Source organism: Taudactylus pleione, unplaced genomic scaffold (assembly GCF_031769625.1).
Source record: "Taudactylus pleione unplaced genomic scaffold, aTauple2 ptg000906l, whole genome shotgun sequence".
Lineage (NCBI taxonomy): Eukaryota > Metazoa > Chordata > Amphibia > Anura > Myobatrachidae > Taudactylus > Taudactylus pleione.
Genome location: NW_028285307.1, coordinates 3,017,468 through 3,034,537, shown reverse-complemented (window position 1 = coordinate 3,034,537; position 17,070 = coordinate 3,017,468). Strand labels below are relative to the sequence as shown.

The 17,070-nt window shown below is 50.6% G+C and overlaps 1 protein-coding gene across 1 annotated transcript; it reads right to left on the bottom strand.

The window, feature by feature from the left end:
• Positions 1 to 3,313: 3,313 nt before the first annotated feature.
• On the bottom strand, positions 3,314 to 16,325 carry RBM42 (RNA binding motif protein 42). Its single transcript, XM_088459337.1, has 10 exons — positions 16,140 to 16,325; positions 12,471 to 12,600; positions 6,616 to 6,703; positions 6,283 to 6,414; positions 6,078 to 6,205; positions 5,847 to 5,972; positions 5,668 to 5,772; positions 5,468 to 5,588; positions 4,757 to 4,951; positions 3,314 to 3,790 (listed from the first exon to the last, which is right to left on the bottom strand). The coding sequence occupies exons 1-10, from the start codon at positions 16,193 to 16,195 to the stop codon at positions 3,678 to 3,680; spliced, it is 1,194 nt and encodes a 397-aa protein (XP_088315463.1). The 5' UTR covers positions 16,196 to 16,325; the 3' UTR covers positions 3,314 to 3,677.
• Positions 16,326 to 17,070: the final 745 nt, after the last annotated feature.

The window sequence follows — 17,070 nt, the reverse complement described above, 5'->3', positions numbered from 1 at the left end:
GATTGGGGGAAGCATTGGCATGAGTACAAGGATTATTGATAATAATTTAGTAACATTTTTCTAGCGATCATCGATTTCCATCAATCATTAAGTGTTGTTTGTCCATAATCTATATTAGGAAACACGGAATTAAACACACAGGCAATGCTTTTTAATAATAGATCAAAATCGATTGATGGTTCTTTTCCCTGTCCACATTTTGATATTTGTTGATATTTCAAACTGACCAAATATTGATTGTCGATGTTTCAGTGTCGATATTTTGTACTGGCCCCATATATTATAGATCAGACAAAAACCAGCAGCCGTATGTGTTATGGAGCCATCTAGCACCTGTGCGATCTACTGGGCGGATCTATGTATCTAGCACCTGTGCGTTCTACTGGGCGGATCTATGTATCTAGCACCTGTGCGATCTACTGGGCGGATCTATGTATCTAGCACTGTGCGATCTACTGGGCGGATCTATGTATCTAGCACTGTGCGATCTACTGGGCGGATCTATGTATCTAGCACTGTGCGATCTACTGGGCGGATCTATGTATCTAGCACTGTGCGATCTACTGGGCGGATCTATGTATCTAGCACTGTGCGATCTACTGGGCGGATCTATGTATCTAGCACTGTGCGATCTACTGGGCGGATCTATGTATCTAGCACTGTGCGATCTACTGGGCGGATCTATGTATCTAGCACTGTGCGATCTACTGGGCGGATCTATGTATCTAGCACTGTGCGATCTACTGGGCGGATCTATGTATCTAGCACTGTGCGATCTACTGGGCGGATCTATGTATCTAGCACTGTGCGATCTACTGGGCGGATCTATGTATCTAGCACCTGTGCGATCTACTGGGCGGATCTATGTATCTAGCACCTGTGCGATCTACTGGGCGGATCTATGTATCTAGCACCTGTGCGATCTACTGGGCGGATCTATGTATCTAGCACTGTGCGATCTACTGGGCGGATCTATGTATCTAGCACCTGTGCGATCTACTGGGCGGATCTATGTATCTGTAATTGGAAACATCACAGAATGTAGCAGATTGTCAGCTTCATGTATCAAGCAGTGAATAAGTGACCAGTGGCAGTTACCGATAACAACCAATCAGCATCTATCATTTTATAGAATGTACCTGATAAATGCTTCCTCAAAGTGGATTGATTGCTATGGGCAACATCTACACTAGTTCAATTCTCCACACTTCTCACTACTTGATACATTTCCCCCCTTTGCATGAACTTACCGCCCTTACGTCAATATATAGCGACATGGTCACGTCTTTTTAACGCCAATCCAGTGGAATTTGTAGCTATGAGATTTACCGCAAGACGCTGCTTTATCAACTTTACAGGATTACACCACACGTAAGATTTGTCATCATTCAAAGGCAACAAGGTCTCAGTAACGTCAGGCCGATCTGTATATGACATGGATACTTTCCCCTACGGTATACAATCGGGAAACCGGCTGCCTTAACACAGACAACCGGCTTCCCGACTGTCATATCCCAGACGTCTAGATGTAGATGCCTGACATTTCCCCGACGCCGGGAGACCGGCGCCAGGCATCCCGATCGTAGTGATGCCAGGCGCCGCGAGCGGACAGCCGCGGCGGGGGGGAGGGTTAGGTTTAGGGCACCCGGGGGGGACTTCAGGTTAGGCACCCCCCCCCGGGAGGGCTAGGCTAGAGGGATAGAGGGTTAGGCGCCCCCAGGAGGGGGGACTTGGGTTTAGGCAGCAAGGAAGGGGGGGGGGTGTTAGGCACTTAGAGGGGGGAATTAGGGCTAGGCACTTGGGGGGGGGGGGGGGGGGGGGAGGTTAGGGTTCGGCACCCCTAAGGAGGGTTAGGTTAGGTTATACTTACCTTAGCGACGATCGGGATTTCCAGCACTGTCGGGCTTCCGCTGCCGGGAACTCTGCTTTTGTCGGCCAGGCACTGCCGGGAATCGAACCACCGGCCATGCGGCCGGCGGTATTTCATACAGATTCCCCCCCTACATTTGCTGGATGTACAAAACATGCACCCTAAGAGTCGGCGCACAGTTACGTCACACATAACGCAGCATCCCAGGACACAGGTGACCATCACCCAGGGGTGCACACTGCAACAACGGAGGAGCAGGCAGGGCCTTACCTGTATAATACATTTATAAACACTATTTAAACTTTTCAAAAGATTTTGATATTCTATATAAATAACACAGAACTGAGATTTCCAATATGATCCTGTAGGAATGTATTAGTTGTTATTACAGGAACAGTTTGTATGATCCAAGCTGGATACTGAAGCCTGCCTGTACTAAACCGGGCACTGACAGGTTAAAAAACTTGGTCCTCTTGGCACCCCAATAGTCCAGGTTTTAAGGATAGCCATTCTTGAGCACAGGTGACTTCATTAGTACCTCAGTCATTTTGATTTAACCATCTGGGCTCAAGTATGGATATCCTTAAAACCTGGACTGATAGACGGCCTTGAAGACAGTTTTGGAACTTATTAAATTTTGTCTACAATAGAAAAGTTCATAGTAAAAGCTGGTTACACAGTGGAGCAATGGGCATTCGTTCCGTCATCATCAACAGTGATTGTGCGTCCACACTGGACGACTTTAATGAATGATGCAACTGGCGACCGTTGCTAGCGGCTACAGGAGTGCGCAACCATGCGTACACACTGAGCGATGTAGGCAATAAGAGTCAACATAACAGCATATAGGCCCGACATTGCTACAGTGCGTACCCAGCTTAGACAAAATTCAGGCCATAGTGCCACCTGCTGGCTGTTAGTGATATTACATCTTACATGGTCTGATTAATGCAACTTAATGAAAGCGAATTACCAGGGTAATCTTTGGAACTGAGGGGTCTATGTACAAAACCTTGGATGGAGATAAAGCGAAGAGAAAGTATCAGCCAATCAGCTCCAAACTGTCATGTCACAGCTGTGTTTGGGAAAAAAAATGACGTTTAGGAGCTGGTTGGTTGGTACTTTAGCTCCCATCCAAGGCTTATAAACCCCTAAGCAATTTCATTATATTCGTGTACATGGCAATGCAGATATATATTTTTAGAATGATGACAAAACTGATGTAATGTATTAAATACAACAAAGAACCTGAAGGATAAGAATGAGGGTGTGTGTTGTACTGGAGATGGATGTAAGCTGCAGCCTGGTGGCACTACAAGGCCCAGCATTCTAGCAGTTAGCACATGACAATATAAAGGCCAACCTGCAGCGTACAGGCTGGCAGCACTACAAGGCCCAGCATTCGAGCAGTTAGCACATGACAATATAAAGGCCACAAGGGAATAAAATGAGAAAACTCTTTATGGATAAATAGAAACAATAAACCACAATATCCCGGTCCCTCAGCAGCAGGTGATCAGATTGGGACTTGTTTTCCTCTAACAGACCCCCCCCAGAAATCAGAGGGGTCTCCTCACATCTGTCCTCAGAAGATAGCGTTGCCCAATAGGTCACATAACGGGAAATGCGTTGTGACAACTCCTGTGCTTGCGTTTCGGCCCCCGGGCTTTATAGGACATCAGACGTGGCGAGGTACAGGGGATTGTGGGTAACCGGGCCCCCAATGTCCACACGGACCAGTCATTAAAATTGGGCAGAGGAGCTGAGAGGCCCAAAACAAAGTTGCGCAGTTCATGTTCGCTCAGGATTACCTGAGGCCCAGCTTCTTCTTTTCTCGCTGCTTCTTACGCACCACGTCCATATTGCGATCTTTCCACATACTCTTCCTAAGCTTGATGGGACGAGATCCCACGTATTTACCTGGAGAGGAAGAATGAAAGAGCCGTGTGAGACGCTCCGCGGGCTGAGCCAGTATCGCATACAAAGCGCATTGTGTTCTCATGGTTACTCTAGGTCCCAGGGAATCCATTGGCTGGATTTACATTATATCCTGACAACGTCGCCTTCCGCTGCTAGTGTAGGGGAATATAGGAAGCCGTCTTTATATAGAACAATGGAGGAGAGGTGGGTGACCGTGTAAGACGGATGGTGCTGCTCAGGTTAGGGTCGTGCACTTTCTACAGGGTGTGAGAATAATTAGACCTGATTGGTTGCCATGGACAACACCAGCTTTCTACACGTTTCCTGGGAGAGGAGACTTCACAGATGTCCACAAATTAGATATCCGCATATATACAGGACACTAAAGTCTCGCTAATCCTCATGTAGACTGTGTCCTATACTCTAGTTCAGGGATGGGGATCCTCAGGCTCTGGGGCCGTACAAGGCCCCCGGAATCATTAGGTCTGGCCCTCAGAGCTTTTTTCTCCTAGCCTCATCTGGCCATCAGGGTGCCTATAATGTTACCCTGCAGCCAGAATCTATGCAGCAGTGCTGCCTGGTGAGTCCTTAGGACACTTCAGACGGTCGCATCCTCAGGATGCTCCAGGCATTGCTGTAATCACCGGCAATTGTGGCCCAGCCCCTGTGTGACATCACTCAGAGGGGGCGTGGCTTCCATTCAGGCCCGCGAATAATGTTCTATATATCGAAATGGCCCTGGGCAGAATAAAGGTTCCCCACCCCTGCTGTAGTTATTGGCTGCCCATGAGAGGTGTATACAGTGTGGAAGGAGTACACCTGGGCTGTGTGTGGTCGATAACATCGTATGACTAAGAACGTGCACTCTTATTCCAACCGGTGTTATTATATCGCTGTATAACACTGCACTGTACATATGGTATGTGTGCGGTCATCACTCTATACAGTAACAGGCTTCCTGCTCACCGTTCATCTCCCTCATGGCCCGGACGTAATCGTTGGGGTCCTTGAAGCTCACAAAACCGTAACCTTTGGTTTTGCCCGTGCGCTTATCTCGGATCACCTTGGCCTTCAGGAAAGAGGGATAGCGGCTGAACGCTCGGGCGAGGATATCGTCGTTCACCTCGTTTCCAAGGTCCCCACAGAAAATCCGGAAGTCATCTGTAAGATTGGACACAACGGGCTGAATGAAAGTGCTGCCGACAAGTCCCCGGGGAGATCTACAGTATGTGTTGTACAAAGCAGCATGCACTACCGCCATCTTGTGACAGAACACAGGGACTGCAGGCACATGGAAGATAAACAGGAAACTAGACTGCAAAGGATTTAAAGGTCAGGAAGACGGATGACAAAAAGCTATAAAACGGATTGTAAATCCTCAGTGTGCACTGTCAGACCCTATGCTAGGCATATTCCCATGTAACAATAACAGAAACAAACAGTAAAAGGTGCTAGATTAGCTGCTCTGTAAAACTGAATAGAAGGATTATAATAATTCCTTCAATCTCTCATGGTGAAAGTGGAGATACAAGGCTCCGGATTATCATTAATACAGAGAAATGTACGGAAGTGATGAAACCGCCAACCCGAATCACAGGCCCGGTGACTGCACCCAGGAAACGAATCATCCAGTGATCAGACCTACAGACACCCAACAAGCACAGAACGTGCACCCACCGGTGTCCCACTCCAGCAGGCTCTGATCTTCCCAGGACGTCCCAGCCGCCGTACGGATACATCGCTTCAGCTTCTCTGGCTTAGACTTCTTCTTATCCTCCTGAACGGGTTCCAGCACCACCTACAAAGAAATCCTTTCATTGCCAGGCCTGGGCAGGGGTAAAAGGTTCTGCTGACCTACGACAACACCAGGGACTGACCTCAGGCTGCACGGGCTCAACTTCTGGCATGCTGGGGCCGATCACAGCTTCCTCGAAGCTCATCTCCTTGTCGTCTGGAACGGCTGGGGGTTCCGGAATCTCCTCCTGCAGGGAGTCACCGGGTGTTAGACTTTGCCTCCGTAATAGTTGGAATAAGCCCAGGAAATAAGGTTACTCACCTCCACCTTCTTTACGGGAGGCGCAGTATAGACCGTGGGAGCTGCCTGTATAACTGTGGGGTTGATTTTAGGAGATGACTGTACCACAGGCCGAGAAGGAGGCGGCATAGGGCCCATTGGGGCGGGCTGCAGATAAACGGAAATTTAACGTTACAAACATAAACCACACGGACACGATATCGGTCACATGCACGCAAGCCGATACAAAAGGACACACAAGACCAGACTTACCGGAGGGCCGATTCGCATGTTTAGCGGAGGAGGGGGCAAGTGATGGCTCATCAGGGGCGGTGGCGGGCCGTGCATCGGATGGGACATCATAGAGTGTGGGGGAGGCATGCCCGGGTGCCGAGGAACCACTGCCAAGCACAGGCGACAATAAGGCAACGTCATAGATCCAGAACATTATCAAACTCAGCTAAAGATGGACACTCACTGGGCCGCTGATGCTGCAGGACGTGGGGGATGAAGGACGGCCTGGGCATCGGCAGGTGCGGCTCAGCCGTTCGCTGTAATGCATGGGGGATGAAACTGGGTCTCATCATTGGGGGTCTCGGGGGTGGGATCACTGCAATGGGGGAATAATAACGTAATAGCTGCTGAAATAAGAAGAACCTGGAAATCACTGAGCATTAGGACAACACAGCACTTGGCAGAGTTTAAACGATAACATTATGTATATATTATGGTTTATGACGGCTGAATGTGGTATCACACATATACATAAAGCAGGACCCCTATTGCCAGCCACAGAGAGGATTGTGCTCACCTGGTCCTACAAACTGTATGGGAGGAACCATCATAGGAGCCACAATGCTCGCCGCCGCGGCTGCCCGTGCGTCCAGGCTCTGCTGTACCTGTGGTGGGGGAAACATTGAACAATCAGCTGTACGGCAGCACTGGTAATGGGTAATCACTATACAACATACACGGTCTACAGATCAGCCAAAAAGATTTATTATATCCTTATTATCATTTGGTAACTGTGGCAGCATGTATACATACAGCAGGTGCCATTATTATTTATTACCACATGTGGGAGGACAGCACCACCTAGTGGCCAACATAAAACTGGGGCAATATCCATGAGGCGTGCTGAAAGGTGGACTCAATGTTACAACCATCCCTCAGGGGTGCCCAATCCCTAACCTCCCCCCTAGTGCCTAATCCCCCCTGTAAGTTCCTAAACCTAACCCCCCCCTCCCCAAAGCCTAAACCCTTCTCCCAGGGGGGTGCCTAACCCTAACCCCCCTTCCCCTAGCCTAATCTAACCTCCGGGGGGGGGGGTGCCCTAAAACCTCGATCTGCGTGTGTACTTGCAGATGGTAGAGCTGCAGAACCAGGCGCACAGGGCAGTACCTCTGGGACACCCCTCACACTGAATTATCAGGTGTTTATACAGCAATGTAGGGACAAAAGAAAAAAAAAAAGATCCTGTCATTACGCAAGATAAGTTAAAATGCCAGGTATATAGTGGTACTCATGATGGGGGGGTGGGGGGGACACATGCATTACGTATTAATGATAGGGGACATGTATGTAGGAGGTATGAATGATGGGGGACACATATGTAGGAAGTATGAATGATGGGGGCACGTGTGTAGAGGTAGTAATGATGGGGGACACGTGTGTAGAGGTAGTAATGATGGGGGACACGTGTGTAGAGGTAGTAATGATGGGGGACATGTGTGTAGAGGTAGTAATGATGGGGGACACGTGTGTAGAGGTAGTAATGATGGGGGACACGTGTGTAGAGGTAGTAATGATTATATAAATTCATATAACTATACAATAGTTACATTTAAATGCACCCCAAAATTCTCTAAACACTATTTGCTGAAATACATGGGCTGGCTATATTTGTGACCCCCTCCCATACGTGGGTTAGGGCCACCAACAGCCACCCATACGTGGGTTAGGGCCACCAACAGCCACCCATACGTGGGTTAGGGCCACCAACAGCCACCCATACGTGGGTTAGGGCCACCAACAGCCTCCTACACTGTCCTGCTATCTTATGTGTCACTTTTATTAGGGTTCAGGATAATTTTCCCTCTTTCATGCATTTGCCCAGAACTTGCTGTTTTTAGTTGAATTTCACAAAATATTCGGATTTTTTTGCTAAATTGTCGCACAATATGTGCAGAATATTAGCGCAGGATATCACAGTAGGGAACTCGCTGCTAACGGATTCTGCACCATAATGTAGCAGTGCACGCTCGCAGCCTGACTGTGTAATATGTATAATAAGACGAGCGCACGCTGTATACACATTTTACACCAAAACTGACCTTTTTTTATTTTTTTCCAGCACTGCGCAAAAAACTTGAAGATTCAGCTCCGAGAGAATCAGGCTCTGCTTATACAGCTCATCAGTACAAATCCATGTAAAGGATTGTAGGTGGGATTAGCCTGTCACAATCCATCCAGCCCCAGAACAGAAGCCGCCCCGCCAACACGCATCCAGCCCCAGAACAGAAGCCGCCCCGCCAACACGCATCCAGCCCCAGAACAGAAGCCGCCCCGCCAACACGCATCCAGCCCCAGAACAGAAGCCGCCCCGCCAACACGCATCCAGCCCCAGAACAGAAGCCGCCCCGCCAACACGCATCCAGCCCCAGAACAGAAGCCGCCCCGCCAACACGCATCCAGCCCCAGAACAGAAGCCGCCCCGCCAACACGCATCCAGCCCCAGAACAGAAGCCGCCCCGCCAACACGCATCCAGCCCCAGAACAGAAGCCGCCCCGCCAACACGCATCCAGCCCCAGAACAGAAGCCGTCCCGCCAACACGCATCCAGCCCCAGAACAGAAGCCGCCCCGCCAACACGCATCCAGCCCCAGAACAGAAGCCGCCCCGCCAACACGCATCCAGCCCCAGAACAGAAGCCGCCCCGCCAACACGCATCCAGCCCCAGAACAGAAGCCGCCCCGCCAACACGCATCCAGCCCCAGAACAGAAGCCACCCCGCCAACACGCATCCAGCCCCAGAACAGAAGCCACCCCGCCAACACGCATCCAGCCCCAGAACAGAAGCCACCCCGCCAACACGCATCCAGCCACAGAACAGAGCCCCCCCAACACGCATCCAGCCACTGAACAGAGCCCCCCCAACACACATCCAGCCACAGAGCAGAGCCCCCCCAACACGCATTCAGCCACTGAACAGAGCCCCCCCAACACGCATCCAGCCACTGAACAGAGCCCCCCCAACACGCATCCAGCCACAGAGCAGAGCCCCCCCAACACGCATTCAGCCACTGAACAGAGCCCCCCCAACACGCATCCAGCCATAGAGCAGACCCCCCCAACACGCATCCAGCCACAGAACAGAGCCACCCCAACACGCATCCAGCCACAGAACAGAGCCCCCCCAACACGCATCCAGCCATAGAGCAGAGCCCCCCCAACACGCATCCAGCCATAGAGCAGAGCCCCCCCAACACGCATCCAGCCATAGAGCAGAGCCCCCCCAACACGCATCCAGCCACAGAACAGAGCCCCCCCCAACACGCATCCAGCCACAGAACAGAGCCACCCCAACACGCATCCAAGGGTTCATCTGAGCTGTTGTGCGACTTAAATAAATAAAAATCCCTTTGTTATCACCAGGAACTGATCACCGAGCCCACACAGCACTAGATCATTATTCCCAGTGTTTGGGGAGATCCCACATGATTTAATTAACTACCTCGAAAATATATATAGAACCCATAAGTCAAAACAAAGGGTTATCTATTCTAGACATATAAAAGGCTGCCTACATGGGCACTGGGTGAGATATAACCAGGTGTCGGCTTGGTTAATCCAAAAATCAGCCAATTACAAATACCAGCAATACCCTGACAACTAAGGTGGGGAGACCCTTGTTCGATAGGGGTTCAGTATATTTTGTCAACATGAGAATGTCGATATAGCCGCAATGTCAATATGCTTGGCACATCGACATTGAGCACATCAACATTTGTCAGGCAAACCCGGATGAAACGTCGATAAAATGTTCCTGGTGGTCTAGTGGTCACTTACACGGTCTCCAGCTGTCAGCTGATGAGGTGTTCCGGCAGAGCTTCCAGGAGTGAGTATCCCTAATCTTTCTCCTAGTACCCAACCCTCCCACAGCCCAACCCCAGCCCTCCGCGGCCGCAGCCCAACCCCAGCCCTGTCACAGTCTTACACTCCAGTCCGTGCAAAGTGTTGACATGTTGCATATCGACGTTTCAACAATGTTAACATAACTGTTGACATTATGACTGCATCCCACCTGATAACCCATCCAGAGCCGCCCGGGGCACCTGTAACGTGATTATTGTGAATGGGAAACATCTTGGAACACCAGCAGCTCATCCGTGAAGCAGTAGGGCCACGGAGTCTCACAGAATGGGGCTACTGAGCTCTGAAATACGGTCTGTTCTCAGTTGCTACATGCAGCACCGAGTTTCAAACTGCGTCGGTAAAGCTCAGCGCCATTCCACTCGCTGCAAAGGAGAACGCTTCCTGCCTGAATGTGTACCGGAGGAATAACGGCCTGGGGCTGTATTTCATGGTTTGACCCAAGACCCAACACACAATGACATTCTAGAGAATGGTGTGCTTCCCACTTTGTGGCAGGTTTGGGGGAGGGGGAGGCCCGTTCCTGCTTCAGAATGATATGTCCCGAGGCAGAAGGGGAGGCCCATGAAAAGACAGCGCGTCACGTTCTGTATGATAGAGCCTGGCTGCACCGAGCCCTGACCTCATATCCCCGTTCAACACCATTGGTATGAAGTGAAGCGCAGAGTACAGGAACGGGCCCATCGCCTCACACCAGCGGCAGGTCTCACAACTGCTCCTGCGGATGAATAGGTGATAATCCCAGCAGCCATGTCTAGTATAAGGTCTCCCCAGAAACATGGAGGCTGCTACAGAGGTGTCCTTTCTCCAGTCGTGCTAAACAGCCCCTCTGACTCATTCAGCTGCGCCGAGCATCTTATTCATTTAAAACGTGCATCTTATTTGCATAATTAAAAACACATCGAAACGCCAAAACTACATTGTTAGCGTAAGCAGATTCATTTGGTGTGCGACATTTGTACATCCGCGTGTGACAGAGTGTGCGACATTTGTACATCTGCGTGTGACAGAGTGTGTGACATTTGTACATCCGCGTGTGACAGAGTGTGCGACATTTGTACATCCGCGTGCGACAGAGTCTGAACCTATGTAAAAAGGGCTCAGATGCCAGCGGGCGCAGTTTTTCCTCATGCCAAGTTAAGTTGTGCTTCATCTGCAACTTTTACTTGTATAAAACCCAATTCCTGTGCGGTCAGTGCCCCAGCCCAGCGTCTCTGGTGCACCCTCAGCGGCTTTTCGTTGTGACCGACGCTAATTTTAAAGGAAAATACAGTACGCCGGGCATGTCGCACAATATGGCGTACGGACAACCAGTAAGTGAGGACACATCTGTACAGTAGCAAAGGGAGGGCGTACGCTGCCATAGGAATATTCGCGGCTTTGGAATTACATTCTCAGCGAGCACATATGGGGGTGATGTTTTTTGCGTCATACACTTATCACCATGTAGTGTATGTCAGGGCTCGACAAATCCCGGGGGCCAGGTCGCCATGGCTACTAGATTTTGCTGCCTGGCTACCAGATTTTGCAGTGAGGGAGGAAGCAGATCCTCATCAGCTCTGGCGGAGATTCGTGCCTATAGTATTGCGGTGTTCATATCATGCACAGGAGTGCATGTGCTGAGTGTTGCCTGCAGTGACTGCTGTGCCTCTGTCCGTCCCGGCCTGCACAGACGACTCCTCTCCATCCTGGCCTGCGCTGACCCATGCTGTCTGTCTCAGTCTACACTGATCTCCTGTATGTCCTGGCTGTCTACTGTCTCCTATCTCTGGCTGCACAGAGCTCCCCGGTAATAGGGTCTATGCATGGCCAGGGATTACGGAGCGGCTTCAGAGGGATAGTGATGTGACCATGAGGGGAGGGGGGGTTCAGTTGTACTTTCTGGCACCATTGTTTTATGTGAAATGTGGTCCGTTATTACTGGAGGGTGGGGGGTGGAGCAGGGGAGCTGTGCAGAGCAGTGAGGGGGCCTCCATATTACTGTATCCATTCAACTGTGACCATGTTGTGGACTAGTATAGTGTGTATAACACACAGCTGTGCACCTCACTCACTCCTGTAATTTTTTTTGGGGGGGGGTGGTGGTCTGACTCCTACGATTTCATCTTGGCTCCTAGATTTTAGAAAAATATTGTCAAGCCCTGGTGTATGTTATTGATGGGGCTAGAGAAGTAAAAGGGCGATAGCCCAATCAGCCTAAACTGGAGTCATTTTAGGAGCATTAAGAAGTTCAGGGAAACTTGGTTTTGTTACATATTAACGTTGGGTTTACTTTCTGCCAAATATATATAACTTTGGTTACACTATTTGCTCAGCAGTCAGAACAGCTTGATACAAACACTAAGCAATCTGTGTGCCGACATACTTCAGGAATGACGGAGCCACGGACTGACCTCACTGTAGACAAATGAGGAGGCTGGCAGTCCTCAGCCTCTCCGGGACTCAATACAGACGCACACACACAGATGCAAATCAGTCATTCACAGCACCAAGTACCCCGACACATCCACTCACCTGGCTGTAGGTGTTTGTGGCTATTACAGGACGTATGACGGGAACAGCGGTGATAGCCAGCGGCACGGGAAGAGGCACCGGATCACCGGGAGGCAGAGCCACAGGGGCGCCCAGCACCTCCTGTTCAAACCTAGAAGAAGAAAGGAACATTTTACACAGGATACTCCTGAAACCTGCAGACGGTATAATAACCAAGTCTACTGCTCCCCAAACCAAAAAAGTACAAATGGTATTAAATATAAATGCACAACGTGACTCCGTCCTGGCGATCGCTGGGGCATCAGACGTCAGCTCCGGTCAGGGGCAGCCCGTTCTGGCTGCTGCCGGCAGCGCTGTGTTTGTGGCACAATACAGAGTCTGTATGAGGAAATTCCGCTCCCAGCAAGAACTGGGAGGGTAACCGCAGACTACTACAGAGATCAGGGAACGCCCAGCTTTCCCCATACAGGTGGCGCCCACAATGCGCTACCAGCGGGGGCCCGATTCGTTACCGACCACTGCCGCAATTACGCACGCAGGTCTGTGGTGAAAATATGCTAATGACTGCAATCGCAAAGCCTAAAGCCAGCATAGAGACGCTCACTACCGCTTTCGCACATCCGTAATACTTAGCAAACCTGCGTATACATCGGCCCCCTCACACACAATTCCAGCAGCCATGACCTTACTCAGAAATCGCTAACCTCGTCGCACGCAATGAGTACACAAGCTGCATATGCCGTCGCAGTGGCTAATTTATGCACGCCCAAGTAACGCATTCAAACGGACAGGCAATCCCTGCATTTCGCCGACTACCCTCCCATCTACAACACTCCCAAAAGCTCACTTCCTGTCAATCACTTTGCAATGGGTCCGCGTAGTCTCCGCAATCGCAATTACGCATTTGCGCACACTGCAATGCATATGCTGTATGCAACAATCGTCCGACTGTGTGCGTAAAAGCAATAGCGTTCCGTTATGAATCGGCCCCAGAGGACAGAACCTGGAAGCTGCAGGTGAACCAGCTGGATCGCCAGGCCACCATATATTTTGCATAAGGAATTGTACCAAAAACTGAAATTTCAGCCAAACTTTGCTGCCCAGCAGGTTATTTCCCTGTGATGTGCCCTCAGGCTCTCGGGCGGCCTTCGCTGCAGACAGATGTTATCAGTTGAGAACACCCCAACTCTGGGAGCGGGCAGGACGCAGACATCACACTAGGTCAGTACTGCTGGGACACAGTCACTTAGATCATCACTCCCAATATACTTCCCTTATAGATGGACGTCCTATAAATGGTACACACAACGGAGCCTCTCGTCTCATGGGCTAAACCAGAGGTAGGCAATAAGCCGCCCACCACCAGCTATGGGACTACACATCCCAACATGTCCTGCCGCAGTTTTGCTATCAGGGCATGCTGGGATGTGTAGTTCAACAGCAGCTGAAGGGCTATTTATTGCTCACCCCTGGGCTAAACGAATACCTGCAAGATTGTAGCTCATCAATCCATCCGCATGGAAGTACCAGCACTGTGCCAGGCACTGTAGCTTGTGGGTGACCCTCCCGCAGAGGTCATATTTTATATTGTCTGGGGACACTATTTCTTACTATATACATTTTAGCGCCATTAAATAAACATATATAAATAATATTCAGCAGTTTGTCCATGTGGGGGAGGTCTGATAGCATGGATGATGGGCAGGGAAGGAGGGGGGGGGGGTCTCATGCCATGTGGGGCAGTCTGGGAGCATTATTACTAATGTATTGGACCAGGGATATATGCAGAGTCACCTTTGTCTGCCCTCTGCTCAGCCCCTCCCCCTCCTGCTGTATATACTGTACATACTTACCCATTCCAGGTGCAGAGTGGTCCCCGGTCTGGGTCTGTCCCATCACGGGAGCTGTTGGAGGGACGGCACGCACCCATACTCCCACTGCGCATTTATGTAGTAGATGGGATAGACCTTGGGACATTACTACAGATGTGTCCTCATAACCCTTTGACTTTTTACAACATGGCGAAATGCGCTGGGTACGACTTAGAAGGTCTGCTAGGAGTGCACAGTGTACTGTTCCCTAAATATTGCGGATAGTATAGTCCCAGATTAAGCGCATTAAAAAAGATGGCTGCTTGTATGGGAACCATTTGTACACAGATTTCCGAGCCCAGGGCTCAGTGTACGCCTGCTATGTAGTTTTGTTGTTTCTTGTCATGTTTGTGATTCAAAAACGCACAATTAAAAATATTTAATAAAAAAATAAAAGAAGCTTGGCGCACCACAGACTTCATGCACTTTAACTTAATTTGTGAGGTTTTTTTACACCACTAAAACAAGAAGAAGTGACAAAATGACATCACAAGCTACTTAGCACGACTGCAGCAAAGGTGCACGAGACTGCAGCAAAGGTGCACGAGACTGCAGCAAAGGTGCACGAGACTGCAGCAAAGGTGCACGAGACTGCAGCAAAGGTGCACGAGAGGTTATACCTGCAGAATGTTATTCCAGTCCATGCTGCACATTACTTCCAAGCCTATACATTTGTTATAAAACCTACAAACTCATGGCTTAATAAAGCAAAAATGTTGCATTTTGTTTTTCTAACCGTTGTAGATTTTACACAATTCTTCCATTCCAAAAGAAATGAGGGAAGACCCCAAAGTTTTTGAAGTGATGGGTCCCTAGGACACATTTTGTCTCAGCGCAAACACGATCTGTGAAACAATGTTCAGTCCAGACTTATCCTTAAAATTATATTTATGGACTCACTTTTTTAAATTCAAAACAAGTCCCCATGGCGCCTACACGCAACACAGAGGCAGCCTGCCTACGCGCCATAAGGAGGCCGCCGGCCTACACGCCATAAGGAGGCCGCCGGCCTACACGCCATAAGGAGGCCGCCGGCCAACACGCCATAAGGAGGCCGCCGGCCTACACGCCATAAGGAGGCCGCCGGCCTACACGCCATAAGGAGGCCGCCGGCCTACACGCCATAAGGAGGCCGCCGGCCTACACGCCATAAGGAGGCCGCCGGCCTACACGCCATAAGGAGGCCGCCGGCCTACACGCCATAAGGAGGCCGCCGGCCTACACGCCATAAGGAGGCCGCCGGCCTACACGCCATAAGGAGGCAGCCGGCCTACACGCCATAATAAGGCAGCCGGCAATAATAAAGGGGGATCTGGACCCCACTGGCAGACGCTGCCATGCGCGCCGGGAATCATCTAAATCCAGTATGGTGCACCAGGAGTCCCCCGGCTGCAGAGGACGCTCTGCCACGATGGCGGCACTTCCCAAGTAGCCGTCCAACACGGGAAGGGCCCAACCGCCTGCGCTCAGTGGGCACAGTAACGTGGTGCCCGTATAATTAACAAGTGAGCCCAGTAACCACTGATCTGAACCTGAGAAGCAATTATTCCCCCGGCACATGGACCGTAAACCCCAGGGAACCATTCAGAGCGCTAAACGCCATCAATAACCGGCGCAGACCAGAAGCCTGGCGTGCATAGGGAGAAACGCTTCCCCCACTGCCACAGCCACGCCCCCAGCTCACACACAGGCAGCCAGACCCAGGATGTCCCTCCCCTACCACGCTGGGACTTGTAGTTCCACCCCAAGATGGGCAGGCCCCCTTAGCATGGAGCCTGAGACCCCTGCCGTGACGTGTAAGGTGGGCGGCGCTACTCACAGGGCCATCTCCGCCTCCATCTCCTTCAGCTTGTCCTCCCCGCTCTTCCCCGCCATGTTTCCGCTCCACTCTCCGGTCCCAGCCGCTCTCTCGTCTCTACCAGCGTCTCCCGCACTCGCACTGCTCCTCTCTGCCCACTTCGGCGCTGTCTAAACACGTCACATCCGGCGGGGGCGCTGACGTCGTAGGGAGGGCGGCAGCTATAAACGCAAGTGCCGCCATCTTGTTTGTGGGCAGAGTCATCTTGCTCTGGTTCAGAGTGACGGTATAGAGGAGGAGGAGGGTGACGCCATCTTGTTTGTGGGCAGAGTCTTCTTGCTCTGTGTCAGAGTGATGGTACCCATTGTTTAATCAAAGCCTTCCAGCTGTCATTCAATCTCCCTGATACATACACCTTCCTCCCCATCTGTGTCACCCCTGTTTGTCTTCCCCTCCCCTTTTAGAGTGTAAGCTCTTACGAGCAGGGCCCTCTACCCTCATGTACTTCTCCCTACTTTACTTTCATCTACTTCTTACTCCCCACTAGGGCACCTAACACTTGGTGCTTATGTTCTGTTGCTTATCTGGGTATTATGGTCACTAATGTAGCAATATATATAATCCATGTCCTGGTCCTGTATTGTATTGTTCTGTAAGTCGCTTGTCTACAACTTGTTTATGTACTATGTAAGGCGCTGCGGAACATTTGTGGCGCCATATAAATAAATGATAATAATAATAATGGTATATAGGGTCAGGGTGACGTCATCCTGTAGGGGAGGCAAGTGAAAGCTGACTGCCTAAATACCGGCAGCCGGCTTCCCGACTGTCTTATCCCGGCAAGGGTGAAATGCCGGGTGTCTACATGTAGACGCCCGCATTTCCCCGACGCCGGGAGACCGGCGCCCGGCATCACGATCGTAGTGATGCCGGGCGCCGTGAGCGGACAGCC

Bases quoted from the DNA above. Each gene is read 5' to 3' on its own strand.
- RBM42 (XM_088459337.1), bottom strand. From the start codon at position 16,195: ATGGCGGGGAAGAGCGGGGAGGACAAGCTGAAGGAGATGGAGGCGGAG. The intron at 5,973-6,077 runs GTAAGTCTGGTC...GTTTATCTGCAG, and splicing joins ACATGCGAATCGGCCCTCCG to CCCGCCCCAATGGGCCCTAT. The intron at 4,952-5,467 runs GTGGGTGCACGT...CCAATCTTACAG, and splicing joins CCTGCTGGAGTGGGACACCG to ATGACTTCCGGATTTTCTGT.